General features: G+C 39.0%; 1 protein-coding gene across 8 annotated transcripts in view; it reads right to left on the bottom strand.

Moving 5' to 3' along the window:
* APP (amyloid beta precursor protein) overlaps positions 1–24,467 on the bottom strand; it is a 281,267-nt gene that overhangs the window by 113,098 nt on the left and 143,702 nt on the right. For all 8 annotated transcript variants that reach the window (XM_005670305.3, XM_005670303.3, XM_005670302.3 and 5 more), the window contains 1 exon segment: positions 13,057–13,259. In XM_005670305.3, coding sequence (XP_005670362.1) covers positions 13,057–13,259 — 203 coding nt within the window.

The raw sequence follows: 24,467 nt of genomic DNA on the forward strand, positions 1-24,467 counted from the left end.
TCCTCATGGATACTAGTCGGGTTTCTTAACCACTGAGCCACGACAGGAACTCCAGAAACTGTCCTTTCAGTTCTTTTCTAGCAATGAGAAATTACCAGGAAATCTATCTAATCAAGATTCTAACAAAGTAAAACAATTTTAAAGAATTAAGTCCTGAAATATATAATTTGAAAGCTGCATGACTAGATTCAGGGAAAAAGAAATCTCAAGGGACATTTTAAATGCTTGTGTTTACATTATTATTTTTCTGAGTAGAAAAATGTCTTCCTTCCTAATCTATGGGAAACACTAAAAAAAAAAATTGTGTGAAAAACGTGTTGCACATTAATTACTATAATCACTCAGTGGAAAATTATTTACAAAATCATCCACTACATGTAGAGCATGGACCAGAATTTATCTGAAAATGAAAACTGCATTTTCCATTTTCATCTTTTTTGTTTTTCTATGGCCACAGCCAACAGCATATGGAAGTTCCTGGGCCAGGGATGGAATCTGAGCCACAGCTGTGACCCATGCGGTAGGATCTTAACCCTCTATGCCACATCAGGAACACCTTCCTTTTCTCATCTTCATTCTCTTCTCAAAATCTAAAACAATAAATAAAAGATGCACATTTTAAAATCATTTCCTAGGAGTTCCCTGGGGGATTAGCAGTTAAGGATTCAGCGTTGTCACTGCTGTGGCCTTGGTTCCATCCCTGGCCCAGGAACTTCTGCGTGCTGCAGGTATGGCCCCTGCAAAATTCATTTGCTAAATATATTTTTTTAATTCCAATCCACCTTCATTTCTATTCAAAGTAAATGTTACATAGAATAATAAAGGGGAAACTTTTCCCAGAACCGGAGCAGGGATAATTCTCAAAGAGAATGTTTCAAGTTACAAACACAGACATAAGACTTCAGCAATCTAAGGAACTATATTCTCTGTTTATTCATATTTAATTCTTAAACTTTTAAGATCACAAATAGGTTTCCTAAGATTCATCTAGCTGAATTCTGCCAGCAGGGAAAGCTTATCTCTTCTTTTACAACAGCTCTGTTCCCCCTTCAAGGCAAGAGACCATTTATGACACTGAAATGCTTGGGTACACACAACAGTATGAAAGAGTTGATAGGCTCAAAAAACAAGTGCTATGTATTTTATATCTTTGTAAGATAGGTCCTTGCTGAGATGTGTGCCAGTTTCAACACTAAATTCCATCATCTAAAAATCAGCACTATGCAAATACAATATAGAAGCAAAGCTATGGCTTCTTACATTATATAAAATGATTATGCTACTCATTGTTAAAAATATTATCCTTAACCACAAAAAAAATAACTGCATAGATGTCAAATTGGGGCAAATTAGAAAGCTAATTTTACACTTAAAAAAATTCGACATGAAGACAGCTGAGAAAAGGTAATTAGGATGGGAAAGGAATCTTACTTTCAAGAGTACGATTATTATAATGCCTTCTGAAAAAGCAGGGTTAATAGATTAGCAAATAATTAAAATAATTAGTTTTCAATAAAGCACTAACTAAAGAATAACTTTATAATGTAAAGCTTTTTATTTTTTCATTTTAATAACTGACTTTCAATTATTCTCAGACTATAGGGATTTATGTAAATTTGTGCATTACATGGAAGGTATAGTTTAAATTTACAAGTTTTGAGGAAGTAACTCTTGGCTAATCAAACTAATCAAAGTAGAGAGTTACTTACAGAAATCTAGGAATTGTATCAATTCATTAGTAATGAAAATGGCTCACTTATCTCAATGGCATTTTATACCTTTACTTTTCAGCCTAAGTTATTTCTATAATTCCAAATATTATGATAGAGTGATATTTCATGAGCCTATTATTAGAAACTATCTTACAGTCTATTGAAGAAAAAGTAGGCAAATTTGTGTTTGATTCTTAAAGATGAAAATTTTAAGTCAACATCCTACAAAAAGCAATTTTTTAAGAACGTATTTTTTTGCAACAATAGATAGATACATGTACATTTAATGGAAAGAGGAATTTATAATGTACTTACAAATAGTAGCAAGTAGTAATCGAAAAACATGTCCAATAGAAACCCACCCTGATCAGGGCAATAGTGATCAGATATTTATTACCCACTAATCATATTTTATTTAAGAGAAGCATGTAAAATTGGGCCAGCAAGATTGTGCTAAAGTCTTATGACAAATCTCACTTAAGACCCACATATGGGCTGGAATATATAGACAAATGATGGGAACAGCTGTGCATGGTAATGAAATCACTGACTCAGACGAAATGACGGGTGCTAATTTGTCATGGAAGTCTCTAGAAGACAGCTGCGGTTGGCTTGCTTTTTACTGAACTGTGTTGATTCTTTAATGCTATTCAGCCTATGTGTCTTTCCAGTTGTACCTGACCTGATTCTTGCAACTCTCTATGATGAAAGATTATTTATAAAAACACCTGAAAAAGATCTACTTGTAAAGTGTTTAGATTAACAGTACTCCCGGGGTGGCGGTGAGGGTGGGCACTCCCAAAAGGGCACCACTGTTTTCCCTAATACCTTTGTTTTCTGTTTGTTTCGGGAGTAAACTTGTTTGTCATCAAGCTGTGTGGTTAGTCTGAAGCATGATACAATATGACAAGATGCTCTAAACTCTGACCAGACAAGATGTCATGGCCTTTGCTGGAAAGAAGAGGAAGGGATTTTTCTTCTTCACTGAAAGGTAGGGTGTGCTGGGAAATCTATATAGGATTCAATCACTTTCCCAAAAAACTAAGGGAAAGGATTAGTAAAAGGTTGATTAGGTTTTAGCTTATTTAAAGAAGTGTGCATATATTTGGGAAATGAAGGCTATAACATAGTCTAGTCGAGGTGAAAGATTCAAATGTATAGATAGTCCAGAAACTTAATTTTAAGGGATCATATGTATTTCTTTTACTCTGAAGTTCTGTCTTATGCAAAATTAAAGCAGCTTCAATATTTCTGCTTTAAATCTAACACCAATACAATATTTTTCTTACTCCTATTTAAGTCTATGAAAACTCAGACTTGTCAGAAACCAAAATTTAAGTGGTACTCTTCTACTGTTCTTGTAACTTGTCGGAACATGAGAAATAGCAAAGCTTTTATTTTTTTTTGGGGGAGGGGGGAATAATGAATAAAGCTGACCTAAGAGCAAGGAAAGGAGTTCCCGCAGAGGCACAGTTGGTTAAGAATCTAACTGCAGTGGCTCAGGTTGCTGCAGAGGTTCAGGTTTAATCCTGGCCCAGTGCAGTGCGTTAAAAGATCCAGCACTGCTGCAGCTGCAGCGTAGGTCGAAGCTGTGGCTTGATTCCATCCCTGACCTGGGAACTTCCATATGCTGAGGGTGCAGCCACAAAAAAAAATATTGAGGAAATATCATTGGGCTTGGAATTCACATCCGCTGTACCACTTCTCTGTAAGAAAGAATTACATGGCATTTCTATTAATGCAAGAAAAGGATGCTTCTAGATATGAGAGCCAGGGGTAGGAAGAATGGTCCTGTTATTTCATGTCCTTTCCTGGGGGCAAGTCAAGTGTGTCCACCTCGTTAACTCACTCCTGTCTCGGTACCAGCAGGAAAGAATGGGCCGCATCCAGCTGAGAGCAGCAGTACACCTGGCTGGACTACGGATGCTAACCACGATTTGCTATTATAAAACAGGATACCAGGGGAGAGCAAATTTCTTTTCCCCCCAATGCCTCTCTGCCTACATGGCAAATATGCATATGTAATATATTAAAAATTATATAACAATTATATTTGATTTGTCTCTAAATATAAGCTATGAAACTGTACATTACAGATCTTATCAAATTTATTTTTATTTTACTGAGTATTTATCAACTTTAATTTAGCATATTTTTAAAAAATTTTTTCTTCTCAAATAAAAAAAATGTTTACTGCTACCTACAGTGTGCAAGGCATGGAATCTTACATTAATTACCACAAGATGTGACATTGCAGGGGTATTTCTCTGCTCATACAGTTAAGGCCAGACATCACTGTAGGTCAAAACATCACAGGCCAGCAGTTTGCAAGCAAAGAGACTCTGATCCCAAGAGACATCTATCAAGGATCTATCTGGATGCTTACCTAGAGATATTTTTGGTCATCACACCTGGCAGTGCTACAGACATCTAGTGGGGAGAGGCCAGGGATCCTGCTAAACATCCTAAAATGAACAAGACAAGTCCCCACAACGAATTGTCTGGCCTAAAACATTAATAACATTGAGTTTCAGAAACCCTACCATAGCCCAAATAAACACCAGGATTCATTCTATATTTTAGAAATTTTGGTGTGACCAAGGCTACTCTGCCATAGTCACCAACACCTCAGATATCCTGCATAACAAGTGCTATTAAATTCCAGAACAGAGATGATTATAAGACTAAGCCAACAAGGTCTTTCTTTGCTTCTACATGAAACTTCAGGAACTTAAAGTCCCATGCAAGCACCCTGAAATTCCTGCCCATATTCTGTTCTCAGAAATTATATCCAACAAGTGCATAAATACATTTAAGGAAGACAAAACCCTACCCTTGTAATTAAACACCTGACCTGTCATAGCAATATGAACTCAATACAGTGCACTTTTTTAAAAAAACAAAGTGCATTTTTCTAAACTGCTTTTGTTGTTTCAAGAGCGTCCCAAGTTTTAAAATTCAAACTGCTGTCTTGAAGACCGAGGAATTTTCCTGACATCATTTTTATATGAGATTCATTCAATCTTGCCTTCTCTTGATTTCTTACTCTTCCTCAAATAGAATAACAAAATGTCAGACGGTGGAAAAGGTGATGAATTTTTACGTGGGCAAAATGGGTCAAGACTGAGAGAAATCCACCCTGTTCAAAAACTCCAGAAAGCATTTTTCCACAAGGGACCTAAAGATTTCCATTAAAACACACAACTGCTACCTGCCCAAGAAATCAGAACGTCATTCAGTTAGACTTATGGATGAGCTACAAAGGTGTGCCTATGAAAATGCGTGTTTAAATGGACAGTTCAAATGTTCTCTCATTTGCTGGATCTCTTTTACTAAGTAATTTTTTTCCTAGCTGCAAACTCTGTGTTGTGGAAATATATACAATTGCAGACATTTGCGTATTTTTTTTAACAGTGACTGGGGGGAAAACATGGTATTTTTTAAAAACGTGGTTTCTGGCTTTTAATTGCACTGGGCTGGAAATTTTTTATTTACTTATTTTTCATTTTATTTTTTTTTAATGAAGAACTTCTTTCTTTCTTTATTTTGGTATTTTCTAGGGCTGCACCTGAAGCATATGGAAGTTCCCAGGGTAGGGGTCTAATTGGAGCTGTAGCTGCCAGCCTACACCACGGCCACAGCAAATCAGGATCTGAGCCGTGTCTGTGACCTACACCACAGCTCACGGCAATGCCGGAGCCTTAACCCACTGAGCGAGGCCAGGGATCAAACCCGCTACCTCATGGTTCCTAGTCGGATTCATTAACCACTGCACCATAATGGGAACTCCAAAATTTTTTATTTTTAATAAATTTAAACATAATTGTATTAAAATCCCTTTAGCTGTTTCCTTTTCTAACACTGAATTAAAGACCCTCACAGAGGAAACAAATCCAACTAATATCCATGAGGATGCGGGTTCAATCCCTGGCCTCACTCAGTGGGTCGGGGATCCAGTGTTGGCATGAGCTGTGGTGCAGGTTTGCAGGTCGCAACGTGGTTTGGATCCAGCATTGCTGTGACCGTGACTGTGGTGTAGGCCAGCGGCTACAGTTCTGATCCAACACCTAGCCTGGGAACTTCCATATGCCAAGGGTGTGGCCCTAAAAAGCAAAAAAAAAAAAAAAAAAAAACCCAAAAAGAACCAAAGGAACAAATAAAAATAAAATGTAGAAGGTAAAACTAAACACTACGAGCCATGTGAAATTTCAAGCACAATCAAAAGTAGAATTTTCTATATGGTAAGGCAGATCTTTGCAAATATACTAAACCACTGACATCTATACTCCATGATATGCAACCTATCTTTCAATACCTTTGTTACTAAAAATAGAAAATTATATATGTGTAAACCGCCCATGCAATTTTTAGATGGCTCTATTTCTCACTCACATTTTAAGCAAACTAACTGAGTGAGCTTTCTAAATTGGGGCCATGAAACTACATGGAACAAAACTTGTCAATGCCAAGTTTCACTCTGTCTCTACCATAGCATATATCAAACACCTCAAAATCAACAGCTGTGGTACCAGGGGGCACAAAATAATAGGCTACTATCTGTCACATCTGTGCCCAATTCTGATACTAGTTCCCTCAACATCATTAAAAAGGATGCTACCTTTTGGTTCAGGAACAGGAGCGGATCTTACTTGCCTGTGGTCACAACACTGAGGACAAAGGCTTCCTTGAAAGGAAGCAGCAAGTATCTCTTTGTCCTGTTCCCGAATCCAGCACGGAGCTTTATTTTCCTTTGGGGCTTGTGCCTTGTTATGAGGTGCCCAGCAAAAGTATGTGAGTCCATTTTTATGTTTGAAGCAAGTCAAGCTCACAGTTTTCTCTGAACTTTGTGGAAAGTTAAATATGAATGACAAGTGAGAATCCTATTACTGAACTATGGGATGCCTTGTAAGTGGCACATCCATTACAGACAGCTAACACCAGAGAGGTGAAAATTAGGCTAAGCTCTGTCTGCTCCACCGTTGCTATCAAGGCCAGTCATTCTGATTTATTCATGATACTTCTTGGATTTGTTCTATTTGGTGCTCTATTAATTGGCAAATCCCTATTTTCCCTTTAAAAAAAAAATCACTCAAATGCCATCTTCTTGGCAATGCTTTAGCTGAAACTTCTGTCTCTGAGCCAAGCATTTTTCTTCCTCTGTGCTGCCCAAACTCCTCCTAGCCAGGTTGGAGAGACTGGTTTCTCCCCAAGAGTCAAAGTGCAGCTATGATTGGAAGCAATCCAAGTGAGCCACCTTCATATCCCAGCGCCCCAGGAACTGGTGCAATGCATAGCAGTAAATCGTACGGTGGTTCTCACAGATTAATGGTTACCAGAGGAAGGAGAACATAATTTAATTCTGGGGAAGTCAGCCACCTAGCCCAAAGCAAGCAATATTTAGATCAAACTATTTTAAACTTCATCATTATATGGTATGCTTAAAGAGCCACCTTTAGGAGTTCCCTTGTGGCTCAGTGGGTTAAGGATCTGGCATTGTCACTGCTACGGCTCTGGTTACTGCTACGGCACAGGTTTGATCCCTGGTCAGGGAACTTCTGCATGCCTCAGGCACGGCCAAAAAATAAAAAAATAAAAATTAAAAAGCCACCTCTATCAGTGTCTCTGTTTATTTAATAGATGAATTTCCAGAAGGTTTAAAATACCCTCAAGAGATGAAACTCTATCTTGAAATACAGTGGCATTTAATACTATCTTGGTTGAAGTTTCAACCAGACATAAAATTTAACTGCAGCTACTTAAATATTCAATATATCCACAGAAGATATTTTAATCAAGAAACCAAGTTTAAGCTGCCCTTTTCTTCATTTATGTCCATAAATATCAGCTCTATGATACCAACAGGAATGGATGTGTCACATTTATGCTTTTTAATATTAAAAAAGGCAATCTGTTGCCTTATCTTTGGCATTCCTAATTAGTAGTAAACTCTAATTCTTTGGAGGATCAAAATGATGCATATAAGCACAGTAATTATAGTAGCTTAGATTAATTGAGCACTTACTGTTTACCAGTAATTCCTATGGATTACTTAATTTAATCCTCACAAAATGGTTAAAATTAGGTAGGTATTATTAAATCCCATTTTCAAGAGGGAAACAATGAGGCATAAAGATTACTTCACTGATACAAATTTAGACACTTCGGTTGTAAAGCCAGGATTTGTCTCTGAGCAGCCTGTCCTTGCAAAACAAAGTGAACATTTTGAATGTTATAGGCATTCTATGATAAATGCCTAAAATGGATCATCTAAAGTAATTCATATAAAAAACATGAAGCATCAGCATGCAGTATCAGCATCTACAAAACACACATGAAAAAACAGACTTACCAAAGTTATGCAATTGGCCTAAGGCCACAAAATTATTAAGCATTCTCTGTTTAAACACTTTGCTAGTCTGTCTCTAACAAAACAATCTTAATGAAATTAACTTGGTATGGTAACTTCTGAAATATAAAAACTTCCTAGTATTTTTTTAATGATCAATATCAGAGGTTTCTTATAAAGGCCTGCATGGTAAATATTTCCAGCTTTGCAGGCTACAATGGCATCTTTTGTAACTACTCAATTTTGCCTTTGTAGCATGAAAGTAGTAGATGGTATGTAAACAAATGGGATTGGCTGTGTCCTAATAAAGCCTTTTGATTAGGAAAGAGGTGACAGGTCATATTGGCTTGTGGCCATAGTTTGCCAATCCATGGACCATGGCCATTGTTTGATATAATAATAATAATAATAATAGTAATAACAGGATTATTGTTTAAATAAGAATTCTGAAATTTACGAAATGCTCCGAGTGAAGTAATAGTGAGACATATATACATGCCTATAGTAAAGGAATACACATTTATAAGAGAAAACAGGTTAAACTGAATTAGTGTGTATTTAAAAATCAAAGGAAAAGGAAAGATTTGACATTAGCCTGATAGAAATATTCTGGTCCATCTGGGTCCAAATTGTGGTTTCACCCCTTACCAAATGTGTGACCATGGACCACTTTGAAAACTTTCTCTCAGCTTTAGTTGCCTTAGCGTTCAATGGGGAAATAAAATTTCTACCCTCAGCACATTACAAGGATTAAAAGACAGAATCGCTGCCCTGAAGAACAAGGGGAGTGGAGATCCTGGAAACACAAGAAATTCCAGCCCAATTAAGCACAACACAGTAATAGCCAACTCACCACTACGCCTTTCATAGCAGCCAAGTGCCTAGCCCCTTGCATACTGAACATGTATTTGCTGAATCAATGAACATACAGAAAAAAAAGAAAAAAGAAAAACAGTCACTCTGGATAGATTAAACTGGTTGGATTAAATCAAAGACTATTTATTACCCATATAAGATGCTATGTGTTATTTAATACTCATGTTTAATCAGAGTTGAGAATTCATGGTTGAGTCACAGATGACCTTGCTCACTTTGGTTTATGAGGTGCAACCCCTTTTCAAAAGACAGAAAATGAGGAGCAAGGGTGTAGATATACTGCTGCTATACGCAAACTGGTACTGGCTTATTCCGCTAGATCAAAACAATAGATCAAAAGCCAGAGAGATGTTGTGCTTACTTCTCAACAATCCCTTTTTCCCCTGGAATCAGGAACAGAGTCAGAACTGGCATCCTCTACTTGGGTATCAATGATCTTTACACAACACGGCTGAAGATTTTATGACCATATTGAAATGCCCTCTATTTTATTTCCTCTTATTTTTCTCAAATTTTAACAGGTTATGAAACTACTGAGTTTTTTTTTTTTTTTAAATGAAGCACATTAAAGACTCATATCAGTAGCAATATGTTGGTAATGAAGAAACAATTTTCTTATTAAGTATGGTTGTAAATCACATTTTCTCTCGGGCACTGAAACATTAACGTTGCAAACTAGATAGTAAGCCTCTTTTCAATTTCTCTTCTTTGCATGTCATTTCCAATTTTCATTTTCCGCACTGGAGCAGACCACTTGTAATTAGCATTTTACAAAGTTAGCAATCGCCCACGGCATTGCCATTGTTCTCTATCAGGGAAGAGCTGTGACTCACCTTCCACACCAGTGGTGCGGAGGGTAACAGGCCGCTTTAATGTTACCATGGACGGCTCTGACATCTTCATCAGAATTAGCTAGGGAACACGAAAAACTCTCTGACATGGATGCAATAAGTTTTTCCACTTAGGCCTCTATTCCCTGAAAGAACGCCTCAATCACTGCTTTGTCCATTTCAAGTCTTAGATGGATATTAAAGACTCTTCTACTTGCATTAATAGTTGGTACCTCTAAATGATCAGGTATTTGCTTTAAGAAGGTCACTTTTAAACTTTATGCCTTTTTTTTTTTTTAATGTCAGCACCCAAGGCAAACAGAAATTCCTGGACCAGGGACTGAATCCTAGCCGCAGCAGTGATGGATCCTTTAACCCACTGCACTGGGCCAGGATTGAACCCTCACCTCCACAGTGACCCAAGCCACTACAGTCAGATTCTTAACCCACTGCCCCAAGGAGGGAACTCCTAATGCTCTTCTTGACATCAGTATTATTAACTTATCTTATCTTTTAAGGATAGTTTCTTTGTTTAAAAAAAAAAAAAATCTTTACACTGGAGTTTTTTTCTAAATTCTCTTTTAATTGTCTTTCTATACAAAATATTACAACATATGTACCCCTTCTATGTTCTGTCTTAATATGTGATAATGCTACACTAGAGAGAAGCTGAAGCGAATGTAATAAATCCATATTATCACAAGGGAATACTGTCTCGTTCTGGAATATAGGCATATGTTTATGTGGCATTCTCTCATATACTGCACAAATTATGTATATAATTATGTACTTCCTGTTCACCCAACCCCTCAATACCAGTAACATAAAGGCAAAATCTTTTCATTGTTTCTACTAGAAAAATTCTCACCACATAGTAAGGTACTGAATTGATCCCCTCAGGTAATACCCATACTTGCCAGCCTGGCACTGAAGGTCTCCACGTTTTAGTCCCAACCTAATTTCCAATAACCCTCTTATGGAACATTTATCTGCTCTAGTTTAAATTGGACTGACCCTGTTTCCCAACCATGCCATGTACCTTCCCATGGCACCATATTGGTTTTATTATTTCTAATGACTCTAAAATAGGCTATAAGAAAATCCATCTCCAGCTCCACCACTAGCTCTTTCAGTTCTAATTCAAATGAAATCTCTTTCACAGACCCTTCCTTGATCAATCTCCTATTCTTTGAAGTAGAATCTGGGCTCATACTTTTTACAACCCAGACTTTGTATTTCTTAGGACTTACATGTGTCCTACTGGATTTGAATATCCATGAGGGTCAGCTAACCTGCATAGTCTTGTGGTATGATCAACCTACTCAGACCAGTGAAATGGCTTGTACCAAAGAGAATACTCCAAAAACGCATGATGGTAAGTGGACAATAATTATGATGTAAATAACGATCTTGGTGAATGAAGATCACGAGAACTTGAGCCCCACAGCAAAATACTAGCTGTTGTCATCCGCAGTCACACATATTTTAGGTTTGACAAGGAAGCCCTGGAAAAAAAAAATCTATCTTTCTCTGCTAGGAAAAGAGAAGATAATAAATTCATGGAGTCAAATTTGCCACAAATGGTCCTAAGAGGTGCATGAAAAAAAAACAGTGGCTCAAACAATATGTGTGTACTTAAATGTATATCTACTAATGTGCTAAACTGATAAGAAGCTGTCAGTACGTAGGAAATGGTAATCTATCTTGTACAATAGCTATATTTTAAAAGAGTATGTAATACTTTCAATAGATTTTAAGCTAACTATGAGTGTTCAACTCAGAATAATCTCAGTTTTAAAAGCTTAAAAAAAGACATGCAAAACTTCAAAACGACTAGTTAAGTGAAAGAAACTAGATGTAAGACCACCTATGACCCCAGTTATATTAAATGTCTAGAAAAGGCAAATCTGTAGAGACATAAAGTAGATTAATAGCTGCTGGGGGCTGGTGGTGAGAACAAGGATTAACTGTGAATTGGTGTGAACAGCTCTTACTGGGATGATGAAAATGTTCTAAGATTAGATTTTGGTGATGGTTTCATAATCCAGTTAATTCATTAATGCCATTGAATTACACACCTATACACTTAAAATGAGTGAATTTTATATGTAAAGTATACTTCAATAAAATAAAAAATGTAGTGACAGGAAGAAGATACTACAGTGATCATTAGGAATCTGCTTGAGGAAAAAAAAACAGCCCATTTTAAGCTCTAATTTAACAATGGAGACAAAATCATTCTAAAATCATTCCTTAATAAAAGTGAGAGAAGGACTTTTAATATTGTAACATTTGTGGATATATCTGTATTTAATCTATATCTACGTATATAAAACTAGGTCACTATGCTGTACAGCAGAAATTAACACAACACTGTAAATCAACTACAGTCTAATAAGAAAAAAGAAGAAAAGTACTTGGCAATAGGTTAAAACAGTAATTCTGTCATATTCATTTACTCAAATTCTAGGACCATCTTTTCTTATTTGCAAAACAAATGCATACCTTTTCAGAAAGGCAACCCAACATTGCACTAGTTTTGGTTGTTGATTGAAAGGCGAATTTTTGCTTTTATGTCATGGAGACATGAAGGAAGTCTTCTAAATTCATCCAGTTTACAACACTTCCAATAGAAGTATCATTAAACAGAAAGAGAAACCCTACAATAGTAACACTATATCTATCTCTCCAGGAAGGCACTGTCGCTTCCCCCAATAAAATATGTAAAGGTAACACAAGTCATCCACATTAAATTTCACAGCCAAAAATAATGATACTCTTGACCAAATAAAGCCTCTGTTTTAATGAAACCTAATGGCAACTACTCACTCAACTAAGATTTATTGAAAGCTTTCTATAAAGCAGGTAATTTCCATACTAGTGAAATCCAGGTTTGACATGAAGGAACTCACAGTCTAGGTGGTGAAAGAGGCCCCAGACAATGGAATGTAATAAATACCCGTGGCCAGGAGAATACCAAGGAGGTCACCTAACTCGGCCTTTGTCAAATGACACTGACACCCAGTGAGGTGGAGTTTTGCAGAACAATATGCCAAGTAGCATACACAAGGCACAGAGTAGTCTTCGAACATAGCATTTCACATTATTGAAAATGAATTGATGGACTGCTTGTTAAACCAAAAAGAGCTCGAAAAGCCTAAGACAACTTGTAATTTTGAATTTTCACTTTTGGTTGGGAAGTCAGTGGTGGAAGGCTGGGTAGAAATTTTGAACGCTGGTGTGATGCTCCCCTTTTTCCTGAGAAAGAAAATCCGAGTAAACAGCGGATTACCTCGGACTACCTCTTCCACAGACTCCGTGGTGGTGGTGGTGGTTGTGGCGATGCTGGTGGTTCTCTCCGTGGCCTCTTCATAGGGTTCCTCAGCCTCTTCTTCTACCTCATCACCATCCTCATCATCCTCATCATCCTCAGCTTCTTCTTCCTCGACATCAGCCACTTCCTCCTCCTCTGCGACCTCCACGACTTTGTCTTCACTGGAGCAGGAAAGAAAAACAACAGTGATGGTCATTTAAACAGATTTCAGGAGAGGGAAAAAAAAAAGCAATGACAAGGAATTTTGGAAATTTGAGAGGAAACATGGCATTGAATGAAAAACACACACAAGGCTTCAAGCCAGCAGGTGCAGGTCAGAGGATGAATTTCAGGTCAGTAGGTCCATGACTTTTTACCCTTGTGCACAGCTTAGTTTACAAAGTTGTAAAAAGCGAATACCATGATTTTAACTATATCACATTTTGGAGAAGGCAAAATTATGAAGACCATAAAAAGCTCAGTGGTCACTAGGAGTTTGGGGTGGGGAAGGAAGAAATTAACATGTAGAACACACTTTTTAGGGCAGTGAAATTGATCTGTAAGATACTTTATCAGTTGACAGGAAACAGTGTGCATTTGACAAAACCCACAGACCTAAACAACACGGAAAGTGAACTCTAATGTAAGATATGAACTTTAATAATAATAATGTATCGATATTGGTTCACGTATACAATTACTAAAACTAAAACAAAAGGTAAGTAATGGAAGGAGGAGGGAGAGGGGAGCTCTCTGTATTTCCTGCTCAAAAGTTTTTCTAAACTTAAGACCGAAGGCTAGGGTGGGGGAGACCAAAACAAAGCTTTCCGTGTTATTGGGATTACTTCTTGAAATGAGGACGAAATACCGCAGAGAACCTGCTTAGTAGATATTCAATATGGGGAGGAGGAAACTGGTTCAAAATTGCTGTTGAAAGTTTAAACTGGCAATGGAGGGGGAAGAAAAAATGGGCTTAAATAAATTTGTAACACTCAATGGTCAAGGATGCCTACTGAAACTACAACTGTGCTCCCTTTTGGTAGCTGTGTAAATGTTCTAGAGTATCAGATATTTCAGTGGTTCTCAAATTGCAGTGAGTATCAGAAGAATGTACCTGGAAGGCTTTTTAAAATACAGATCACCAGGCACCACCCTCAGATTTCTGAATCGGTGGTCTGAGAATGTGCATTTCTTTTTTTGTTGTTGTTGTTTTGTTTGTTTGTTTTTTGTCTTTTTTTGCTATTTCTTTGGGCTGCTCCCGCAGCATATGGAGGTTCCCAGGCTAGGGGTCAATCGGAGCTGTAGCCACCGGCCTACGCCAGGGCCACAGCAACATAGGATCCGAGCCAAGTCTGCGACCTACACCACAGCTCACGGCAACGCCGGATCGTTAACCCACTGAGCAAGGGCAGGGACCGAACCCGCAACCTCATGGTTCCTAGTCGGATTTGCTAACCACTGCGCCACGACGGGAACTCCAGAATGTGCATTTCTAACACGTTCCGAGGTGATGCTGATGCTGATGGCTGGGACAATCTTTTGAGAACCACAGAAATCTGCAATACTGAGAATAAGGGTAACAGATAGGCAACACATCACGGTATAATTGGGAAGGGAATTAGAAATAATATTTATGGCTTAGAGAGGTGAGTGATAAATCAGCAAATTTGGATGGCCAAAGAAGAGTGTGTTTGAAACAAAATTAGAAAGTCCTAGTAAGATAGTCTTGTGGTGGTCGTGCACCTTCCAGTGCAGACATAGTGGAGAGCATTCGAAGGATGATAAAGCTAAGAATTTAAGCGTTAAACACATCACAGGAATAGATAGGATTGAGAACTGCCATGATGATATTTCAGTTTTGTCCCAGACCTGATTTTTGCCCACAAGAGCTCCTTGTTGGGAGAAGTGACAGAGACCTGGAGAGCTTGTATCAGCCACAACATGAAGCCTTGGAACGCTAGTGTGAGCTCGGCATGGTACAGAAAATCGATTTCAAACATGTTAGGAAAGAGAACAGTAGGATTCGGTCATGTAGAGAGACAAAGGAAGATGGCAAAAAGCTTTCAAAAACTGAAAGTCTGACAGGACAGTCACAATACTGAAGGTGAAAAAGAGAAAGCTATGTGTAAAGATGAATATCGCACTAGAAGGAATTCTCTGATCAACTCAGAATTGAAAGGACTTTTATAACTTCTATAAAAATGTGTACAACCCCCTGCAAATACAATATCTTTCTAATTCTGAGTAAATATGATATATGGATAATAAATGAACACATCCAAAGAAGCAGAAGCATGTGGCTAAAGCATAAGGAAAAACTTATTAGGCAGAATAACAACAACTTATTTATCAATAAATTAGTATTAATTGAATAAATGAAGTGTTAATATAGAGAAGACCCTAACCAGGTATCTTAACATTTCCACAGTACTATGAAGAAATAGGTGAAGAAGAGGAAGAGACACACTAACATTGATAATCAGATGGTATAAGCCTCTGCTTAGAGATAAATGGGGTTCAATCATTGATTTTTTTTTTTTTTTTTTATTTTTTTAGGGCAAGGCCCAAGACACATGGAAGTTCCCAGGACAGGGATTGAATCCAAGCCACAGCTGTGACCTATGCCCCAGCTGCAGCAACACAAGATCCTTTAGCCCACTTCACCAGGCTGGGGATTGAAGTTGTGCCTCTGCAGTGACCAGAGCTACTGAAGTCGGATTTTTAACCCACTGCACCACAGTAGGATCTCTGCAATCATTGATTTCTTGATTGCCCGAATTCTGGCACAAATATCTACCACCTAGGGCAACATCTCATAAGATTTCTAAACTTAACAGTTGCTTAGATGCCCCAAATTTTACCTAGTATACCACCAGTGAATAAAATACAGATGGCCTAAGGCATGCGATCAGCCAATTTATTGTGTTTGAGCTCTCTTATGTATTCAATCAAATAACAGGTACCAATAGTATTTTTTTTAAATGTTATTCAATTTATTCATTTATTGTTTGGCCTTGGTGTGCAGAGGGTTGATGTGGGAATCTCAGTTCCCAGACCAGGGACTGAACCTAAGCCAAGCCTTGAAAGCACTGAATCCTAACCACTAGACCACCAGGGAACTCCCTCCAATACTATTTTGTTCTGCAAATGAAGTGGAAAATTCAGGCAAAAGTGGGGAGAAAAATCAAATCAAATGAGTCTTCTCCTTAAACCATGAAGTGTGCATGCTCTTTGAAGCATGGATGGACTGACAGGGCCCAGGTATGTGATCCAGGATTAAGACAGCACTATGCTTCTGGGTGGGATGGTGAAAACACGACCCTGGGCATCCCCAGAAACCAACCCCCAACAGTCTCTGTTATGACTTGAATGTTGCCTTTAAAATTCCAAATAGAAAACATGCGTATAAAAACAGCTGTGTTTAAAGTGATCTGCATTCTGGTATGTGTCTAGCCACAAAAAGGAGGGAAATAGATGCCCACCATCCATCCCTGCATCTGCCTGAGCAATTTACTGGAACATAAGAGTTCAGCTGGTTGAGGAATTAAATTACTTGGCCGAAGAGAACTTGGACCCTGTACGTATTACCATAGCTTTGATTTTTGGAATTAAATTTAGATGTCCATGAATTCAATTATCTATTTGGACACTATTAGAACGGTAGCACACAGCTATGTTTTAATGATGTGGCATCTCCCCAAAGAATGCCCAACATGCCACTATTACTACTTCTAATTGCAGTTTTCATAAATAGCTGGAAACACAAAGGGGAAAAAAGAATAAAGAAAAAAAAACTTTTCTACCTTCTTTTCATCTGCCAGACAGCTTTGTTCTATGATGCAACTATAAAGTGAGCTGGTTTTAGAAAGCCGATCACCATGCAAGAAAATGCAAGGAAGGGTGAGTTTATGGAAGTGTGAGGCTGACTGTTTATAAGGCATTTTCTTTATAAACAAACAACTCACAATAGAAAAGTCCCTTGATAACACAATGGGGATGTTTATATCACATTCACACATTTTAGCATCTGGTCAATTTGTAGTAGACAGCTCTTATGGCTTTTAAATTCCAATGATGAAAAACACTTCTAAAGAATGAGGGAATTATCTGAAAAATGCTCATCATCTGAGAACCATCTGAATTTATATATATATATACACGCACATTTTTGGCCATGCCTGCAGCATCTAGAAGTTCCCAGGCCAGGGATCAAACCCATGCCACAGCAGTGACCTGAGTCAGAGCAGTGACAAAGCCCCAGATCCTTAATTTGCTGAGCCACTAGGGAACTCCAGAAGTATCTCAATTTAATAAGAAGGTTAAAGGGTCAAAGGGACATTCCCATGAGGCAATAAATCACTGACAATAAAATTCTATGCGTCAGCACACAAGACTTTAGTTTGGTGAAGGACATACTGCATGACCATGGTGCCTCTCCTTGTAGTTCTAAGTAAAGGCTGACCTTGGCAGATTTCACTTGCTGTTGCCTCCCTGAGATTCCCTTTAGATAGTGCAAGATTTTGATTTACGTACCGGTTTTAATTCCATTTTCTTTTAAGACATGCAAAACAATTTACCATTTGCATTTTCAAAAAGGCTATATTTATTCTTTCACCATTTCTTTCCATTAAGACTAATTTTTTTTTTCCCTCTCCTTAAAGGAGAGGAAATGGCAGAAAGTTGATTCCCATGGTTGATATGAATTGGACAATCACAAGACCTGAACTACGGCAGTGATGAGGGGACAGTGAAAAGGGAACAGCTGTCTGTTCCCAAAATGTTAGGATCAACAGGGGCGAGGGGGGTGATGGGGGCAGAGGGCAAGTCTCAACAGGAAGATACTCAGACACTTCCGTGTTGATCTAGAAAGGGGAAGAAAGAGTCTCCAAGGGTTGGGAATAGAGAAAGAAAATAAAGCAAAATTCTAAAAAGTGTAAACAGATGGTTCTTTCCCACCCCAGGTCTTACCGCTACCAGTTTAACCTGGAAGGTACAATGGCTGGAGAAGTTAGCTTGTCCCAGAGGAAAGCAGTCCCTGAAATTATTGCTGCTAAATTGGGAAAATTAGAAGGTGCCAGAAAATGTGAGAAAACATAAAGGAAAGGAAGCTTATTCTTCAGGGTTTTGAGTAGACGTTTTAAGAGAGGGACAGCTAAGTAAGATAAAGCCAGAATCTCCCACCGAAAGGCACCATGAGAAGTCAAATAAACAAGAAGACACGACATCCAGTTCCATTTACATAAATTATAGAATAGTCACGCCTCGCTGCTGACAGAACTCAGAAGGGCTGTTACACTCTGGGGAGGGGAAGGTTAGTCAGAGAATAGGAGAGAGGTGTCTGGGGTGTGGCCAGGCTGTGTTTGGATCTGGGTGTTGGCTCTCTGGTTGCGTTTGCTTTTGAAAATTCATTGAGCTGTGTACCTGTGTTACATGCACTTGTCTTTACATAGGCTACATTTCAGCAAAAAGGATTTAAAGGATTACTGCTACTGTCATACCTCATTCTTCTTAAATAGTCTCAGATCTCATGTAGAATAAGGGCTTGCTAATTAACATAACTGCTACTGTTAGAGCCTCCAAATCTAAAGAAAAAAATATACCTCCACTCCAAATCCCCAACTCCAAAAAATGGGACACATTATTAGGCGCTAAAGGCAAAAAACCCCACATATGATTATGATATATATATAAATCTGTGGCTTCTTCAGTTATGGCCTCATTGAATTAGTTAAGTGACTAATTCTCTACATTAATTCCTTCAGGAGTTTAGATATTTTGTAAATGTATTTGATGGCTCATAGAATTCAATCCATCACATGATGATTACTGAAAAAAAGTTACACCTTTAATGTTGTGCTGTTGGAATCTCTGTTACTTAAAGCTTATATCATCTTACACTGATTCCTATAGACGTCTCTTTAGGAATCTACTGAGTTTCAGTATTCCTGTTTGGATAACATCCCTTAGGTAGTGGGTATTATTCATTTTTCCATGAAAGGATCTCTGAGAATTTGATCAACTTCTCTCCTGAAAAATACCCTGCAGCAGAAACTGTAAGCCACCTCAAAGCCTTCCTAACTCTTTTCCCCATCCTTTCTCTGACCAGAGAAAGTAAGAAACTGGACAGTCCACACCCTGACAGATAGGGAAGGCCATGTGGCCAACATGTCTTGGATAATTAGATGCCAAAGGACACTTGCTTGGACTTTGTAAGTAGGGCTTTGAGGAGGATTTTTACTTTCCAGATGAGAAGGTTCCTACTGATGGTCAGAGAGCTTTTGTCCCTCTATCCATTGCTCTTCCACTTTGTCTCCACCTAGAGGGGCAACAGCCATCTGTCAATGACTAAGTGATCAACATTAGGACGCAGGAGCTGATGAGGATGGTGGGGCGGGGGGAAGCTACACAAAGGTGGCATCTCTGTATCACTGCACCAGCCCAGGGCTCCCACCACCAAGGACTGGGATTCTGTAATTTGCAGCTGAAGGCAGTGCCTGGGGCCCAGGTCGCAGACTCCCGATTTGGGAAGATAAAGACTAAATCGACACACCAAGAGTTTATGATTCCGGCCCTAGAGGTGAGCCAGAAAGGTCACGACCTTCATCTTTCTTACACATTGAATGGATGCCTATTCTGGGCAAAAGAATCTAAGCTAATTACTGTGTCACGAACATACTAAATGCTTTACAAATTCAAAGGGGAAAGTCATTCTTGTGAAGGAGAGGTGTCTGAGCTGGTAGGACGTGAAAAGTGGGTGTGAAGGTGAGGCAGGGATACTCAGATGGCGCAGAACCAGGAATAACAAGTACACAAGCCTGACTACCATGGAATTTCACATGCCTGAGTTTTTTTTTTTTTTTTTTTTTTTTTTTTTTTTTTTAGGGGGTGGCAAGCCCATGGCATGTGGAAGTTCCCGGGTCAGGCATGGAACTCACACAACAGCTGTAACCAGAGCCACACCAGTGACAATGTGGATCCTTAACTCGTTGAGCCACGAGGGAGCTCTGGTTCTCAACAAGGGATGCTCAACGGTGGAGACCACATATTCAGATTTTTTTTTCAGTTAGCGAATAGTTAAGTATTTGTGCCGAGAGGGATGTGCACCGATTAATAATGAGCAAAAAAGCGGTAACATATTAATTCACTCATCCATGGAACCATTCCATGAAGGGCTTCCCAAGGCTACACACCAGTGATTCAATCAACAACGCGGCTTGTGCTGTTACAGAGTGCCAGGTGCTATTCACGGCACTGGGGCTAGAGGAGTAAACATGAAAAGCTTCTGCTTCCTTGGAACGTATTTTAGTGGGGGAGGCACAATTTGAGCACATAAATAAGGGGGTGAAAACTATGCAAAAGTACGACAAAGAAAAGAAAGACTAATGGGTTAAACCAGTGGCTACAAGCAATTATGCTGGGAGACGAAAGGGCAGCATTTCAAATAAGATGGTTGAGGGATGACCACTGAGAGATGGTTGTGGGCACAAGACATGGAATGCTAAAAGAGCCCTGGTGGGCAGATGGTCACCACAGGAGTCAGAGCATGTGCAAAGGCCCTGGTGCAGGGGTGAGCTTAGCATGATCAAGCAAGAAACACAATAAAGAGTAAATGAGCTCAGGGGGGAGCGAGTCAAGGGGAGAAGTGTAAGTTGGGGGGTGGAGACAGAGCCGTGGGATGGGGTGTGACCCAACAGGGCTGTGTTGGTTGTAGTAAAAAAGTAACACATTTATTTATATGCAAGGGGAATGACTAAATGAGATCTGTTTTAAAGATGATTCTGGTTGCTGGGTGGAGAGTGGGTTCTAGGGGGACAGTAGTCTGGTTAGGGACACTGTGCCAGGAGCTAGAGATGCAATGGGGCACAAGGGTATCTCATGCATGGGGGCTCACAGCCAAAGAGACAGTCAATGATTATCATTACCCATATAAACTTAAAATTACTACCGTGATAACAATTACGCAGGGCTAGGAGACCCAAACAAGTGAGATCTGAGCAGATCTGGGGTGTATAGCAAGACATCCAGGAGAAAGGTCCCTGAAATGTGGCCTAAATGAAGCCCACGGTTAACGAAGTTTTGGGGCTAAAGACAGCTCTCCAAAGGCAGAGTGGGTAGAGCTTGTGCAAAGGCCCTGTGGTGGGGAGTGAAGAAAACCCGAATGCCTCAAACAGAACCAGCTGACAAGGACACAAAGAACCAGCTGACAAGAGCACAAAGAGAGCTCAAAGGACGGGTGAGCAATGGTGTGGAGCTGGGGGTGGCAAAGTACAGCCCATGACTGTTCCTGTACATCTCGTGAGCTAAGGATGATTTTTACATTTTTAAAGTGTTGCAAGAAGAAAAGGGGGAAAAACTATACAGAAAGAAAAGTATGTAACAGAGACCACATGTGGCTCCAGAGCCTCAAATACTTATTATCTGGCTTTTTACAGAAAAAAAGGCATAGAGGATGGGCTCGGGGGGTGGGATGGGCAGGGGAAGAGTGCGAAGCTGTGCTGTGTCCTCATTTAAGGACAAAAGAGATACAAGGAAACAGAATGAAAGGTCCCACGGGCTTCAAGATTGCCAAGTTCAAAAATTCTACCGCAGAGGTGAAAGGTTTATACAATGTGAAGATAAACATGAGTAAGAAAATTGAATCTACATGAAAAGAGAAAAAAAAGAAAACTGACAGAACACTGTAAACCAACTATAATAGAAAAAATAAAGATCATTATAAAAAATAAAAATAAAAATCCTATACAAAATAAAATAAATAAAATAAAATAAAATAAAATTCTACAGCAGAAATGACAGTGATCCCCGCCTCTGGTCTCTTTCAGATAGAATAGATCGAAGGCACAAAGAAGGCAGGGCTCTTCAGCAGGGCAGTGGGGCAGTGGTTAAAAGTATAAACTCTGGGGTCAGACTGCCTGCATTTGAATTTCAGCTCTGTGACGGTCAGCAAATTACTTAACCTCTCTGTGCCTCCTTACCTTCATCTGTAAGTGGCACACGTACAATAGGTAGCTTCATAGGGATGTGATGAGGAACTAATGGCTTAATACCTGCAATGCACTCAGAACAGCACCCAACCCATAGTAAGCATCTCATGAGATAAATAAAACCAAGACCACGTGCACAGTGCCTGGCACAGCACCTGATTTGGGTGTTTAAATGAATGAAAAGTTGTCAGGACTAAATCCAAGGAGATGTTCTGCCAGAACACTCAGAATTGATGTGATCTGTGACAATTACATGCACGATTTGATTTTTTTTAAATTAGAAAACAAAAGGGTCAAATATTAGGCATTCCTAGGAAAGAGCTTAAGAGAGGGAATACAAAAATACTTAATCTTGGAGTTCCCGTCGTGGCACAGTGGTTAATGAATCCGACTAGGAGGTTGCGGGTTCGATCCCTGGCCGAGCTGTGGTGTAGGTTGCAGACACGGCTCGGATCCTATGTTGCTGTGGCTCTGGTGTAGGCCGGTGGCTACAGTTCTGATTCGACCCCTAGCCTGGGAAACTCCATATGCCGTGAGAGCAGCGCAAGAAATGGCAAAAAAAAGACAAAAAAAAAAAAAAAACCACTTAATCTTTAAAATGAAAAATAAACTCCTGTCTTACAGGTTATATTTTCAGAATTCTATTATCACGTGGCACACTAATATGACTAGAAGGCTACAGGATCCTGTACTAAATTCACAGGTGTATTGGCTATGAAGATTCTTGCCAATTCTAAGGATAAAAGTAGTGGTATTCACAAGAAGATGCTAGGTGTGAAGGAAAATTTAAGGAAGATTATAAAAATGATAGTTTAACATAAAATCAACTTTTCTTCCTATCAACTTTTAAATGCTACCCTGTTTAATGTCTAAAAAACAAGAAAAGCAAAGAGATAAGAGAAATTAAAGCAAGCTTTGGCATAAGTAGTGGCACCTATTTAGAACATTTGAAAAAGAATTTCTCTTTTCTTCATTTTCCTTCAGTACATACTCATAGGAAGAAGAATATTCCAGAAACAGAGAAACAATCTAAATAATACCTCTAGGATATATGACAAATCAAAGGACGGGCAGTTTTCAGGAAAACTGGTACAGCTTTTTTAGTACATCAATGTGATGATATAAAAAGGGCTGTTCTGGACTTCCACTGTGCCTCAGGGGTAATAAACCTGATTGGTATCCATGAGGACACAGGTTTGATCCTCAGCCTCACTCAGTGGGTTAAGGATCTGGTGTTGCCGAGAGCTGTAGTATAGGTCACAGACTCATCTGGGATCTGACTTTGCTGTGGTTGTGGTGTAGGCCATCAGCTGCAGCTCTGATTCGACCCCAGCCTGGGAACTTCCATATGCCTCCCTAAAAAAGGAAAAAAAAAAGGGGGGGGGGCTGTTCTGAATCCTAAGATAGAAGATGTGAGGCCTGATTCTGCATAAGATCTGATTTGGGAAAACAAGCAGGCAAGGCCATTTCTCAGGCTGAGGAAAATCTGACTCTCCGATGATAATTTTGTGGGTGTGATGGTGTCATTTGGGCTCTGTAGAAAAATGAGCTTAGATTTTTAAGATAGAGACTAAAGTATTTAATAGATTTACTGTCTTAACTCTCAATTATAAAATATGTTGAAAGGGGGAAAATGATATTCTAGGAAGACCTACGAAATATTAAGTTTGGGATATAATTATAGTAAGAGGCTAAATTGCTTTTTAAAAGACGATCTTGGAGGCAAAAAAAGCCGTATATAATCAAAAGCAGGTTCTTTTCCTGACAGCTTCATGAACCAACTAGGATTAAAGAGAAGCACCTAAGGTGATAAAAAATGTTTTTTTTTAAATGGCTGCGCAAGTGGCATACAGAAGATCCTGGGCCAGGGACTGAATCTGAGCTGCAGCTGTGACCTCTGCTGCAGCTGCAACAATGCCGGATCCTTTAACCAACTGCACCAAGCCGGGATCGAACCTGCACCTCTGCTGCAGTTGCATTCTTAACCCACTGTGCCACAGTGGGAAGTCCCAGAGTTATTTTCTTTTCTTTTCATTTTTTAAAGTTTTATTGAGTTATAATTGATTTATAATGTTATGATTTCTGCTGTACAGCAAAGTGATTCAGTTATACATGGACACACATCCATTCTTTTTCAGATTCTTTTCCCAGATACACCATCACAGAATATTGGGTAGAGTTCCCTGTACTATATACAGCAGATGCTCATGGGCCAATCATTCCATATACTATAGTGTGCATTTTAAAATCTTTTTTTTTTTTTTTTTTTTTTTTTTGCTTTTTAGGGCTGGACCTGCAGCATATGGAGATTCCGAACTTAGGGGTCGAACTGGAGCTACAGCTGCTGGCCTACGCCACAGCCACAGCAACACAGGATCCAACCCGCGTCTGCCATCTACACCACAG

This window comes from Sus scrofa, chromosome 13, assembly GCF_000003025.6.
Source record: "Sus scrofa isolate TJ Tabasco breed Duroc chromosome 13, Sscrofa11.1, whole genome shotgun sequence".
NCBI lineage: Eukaryota > Metazoa > Chordata > Mammalia > Artiodactyla > Suidae > Sus > Sus scrofa.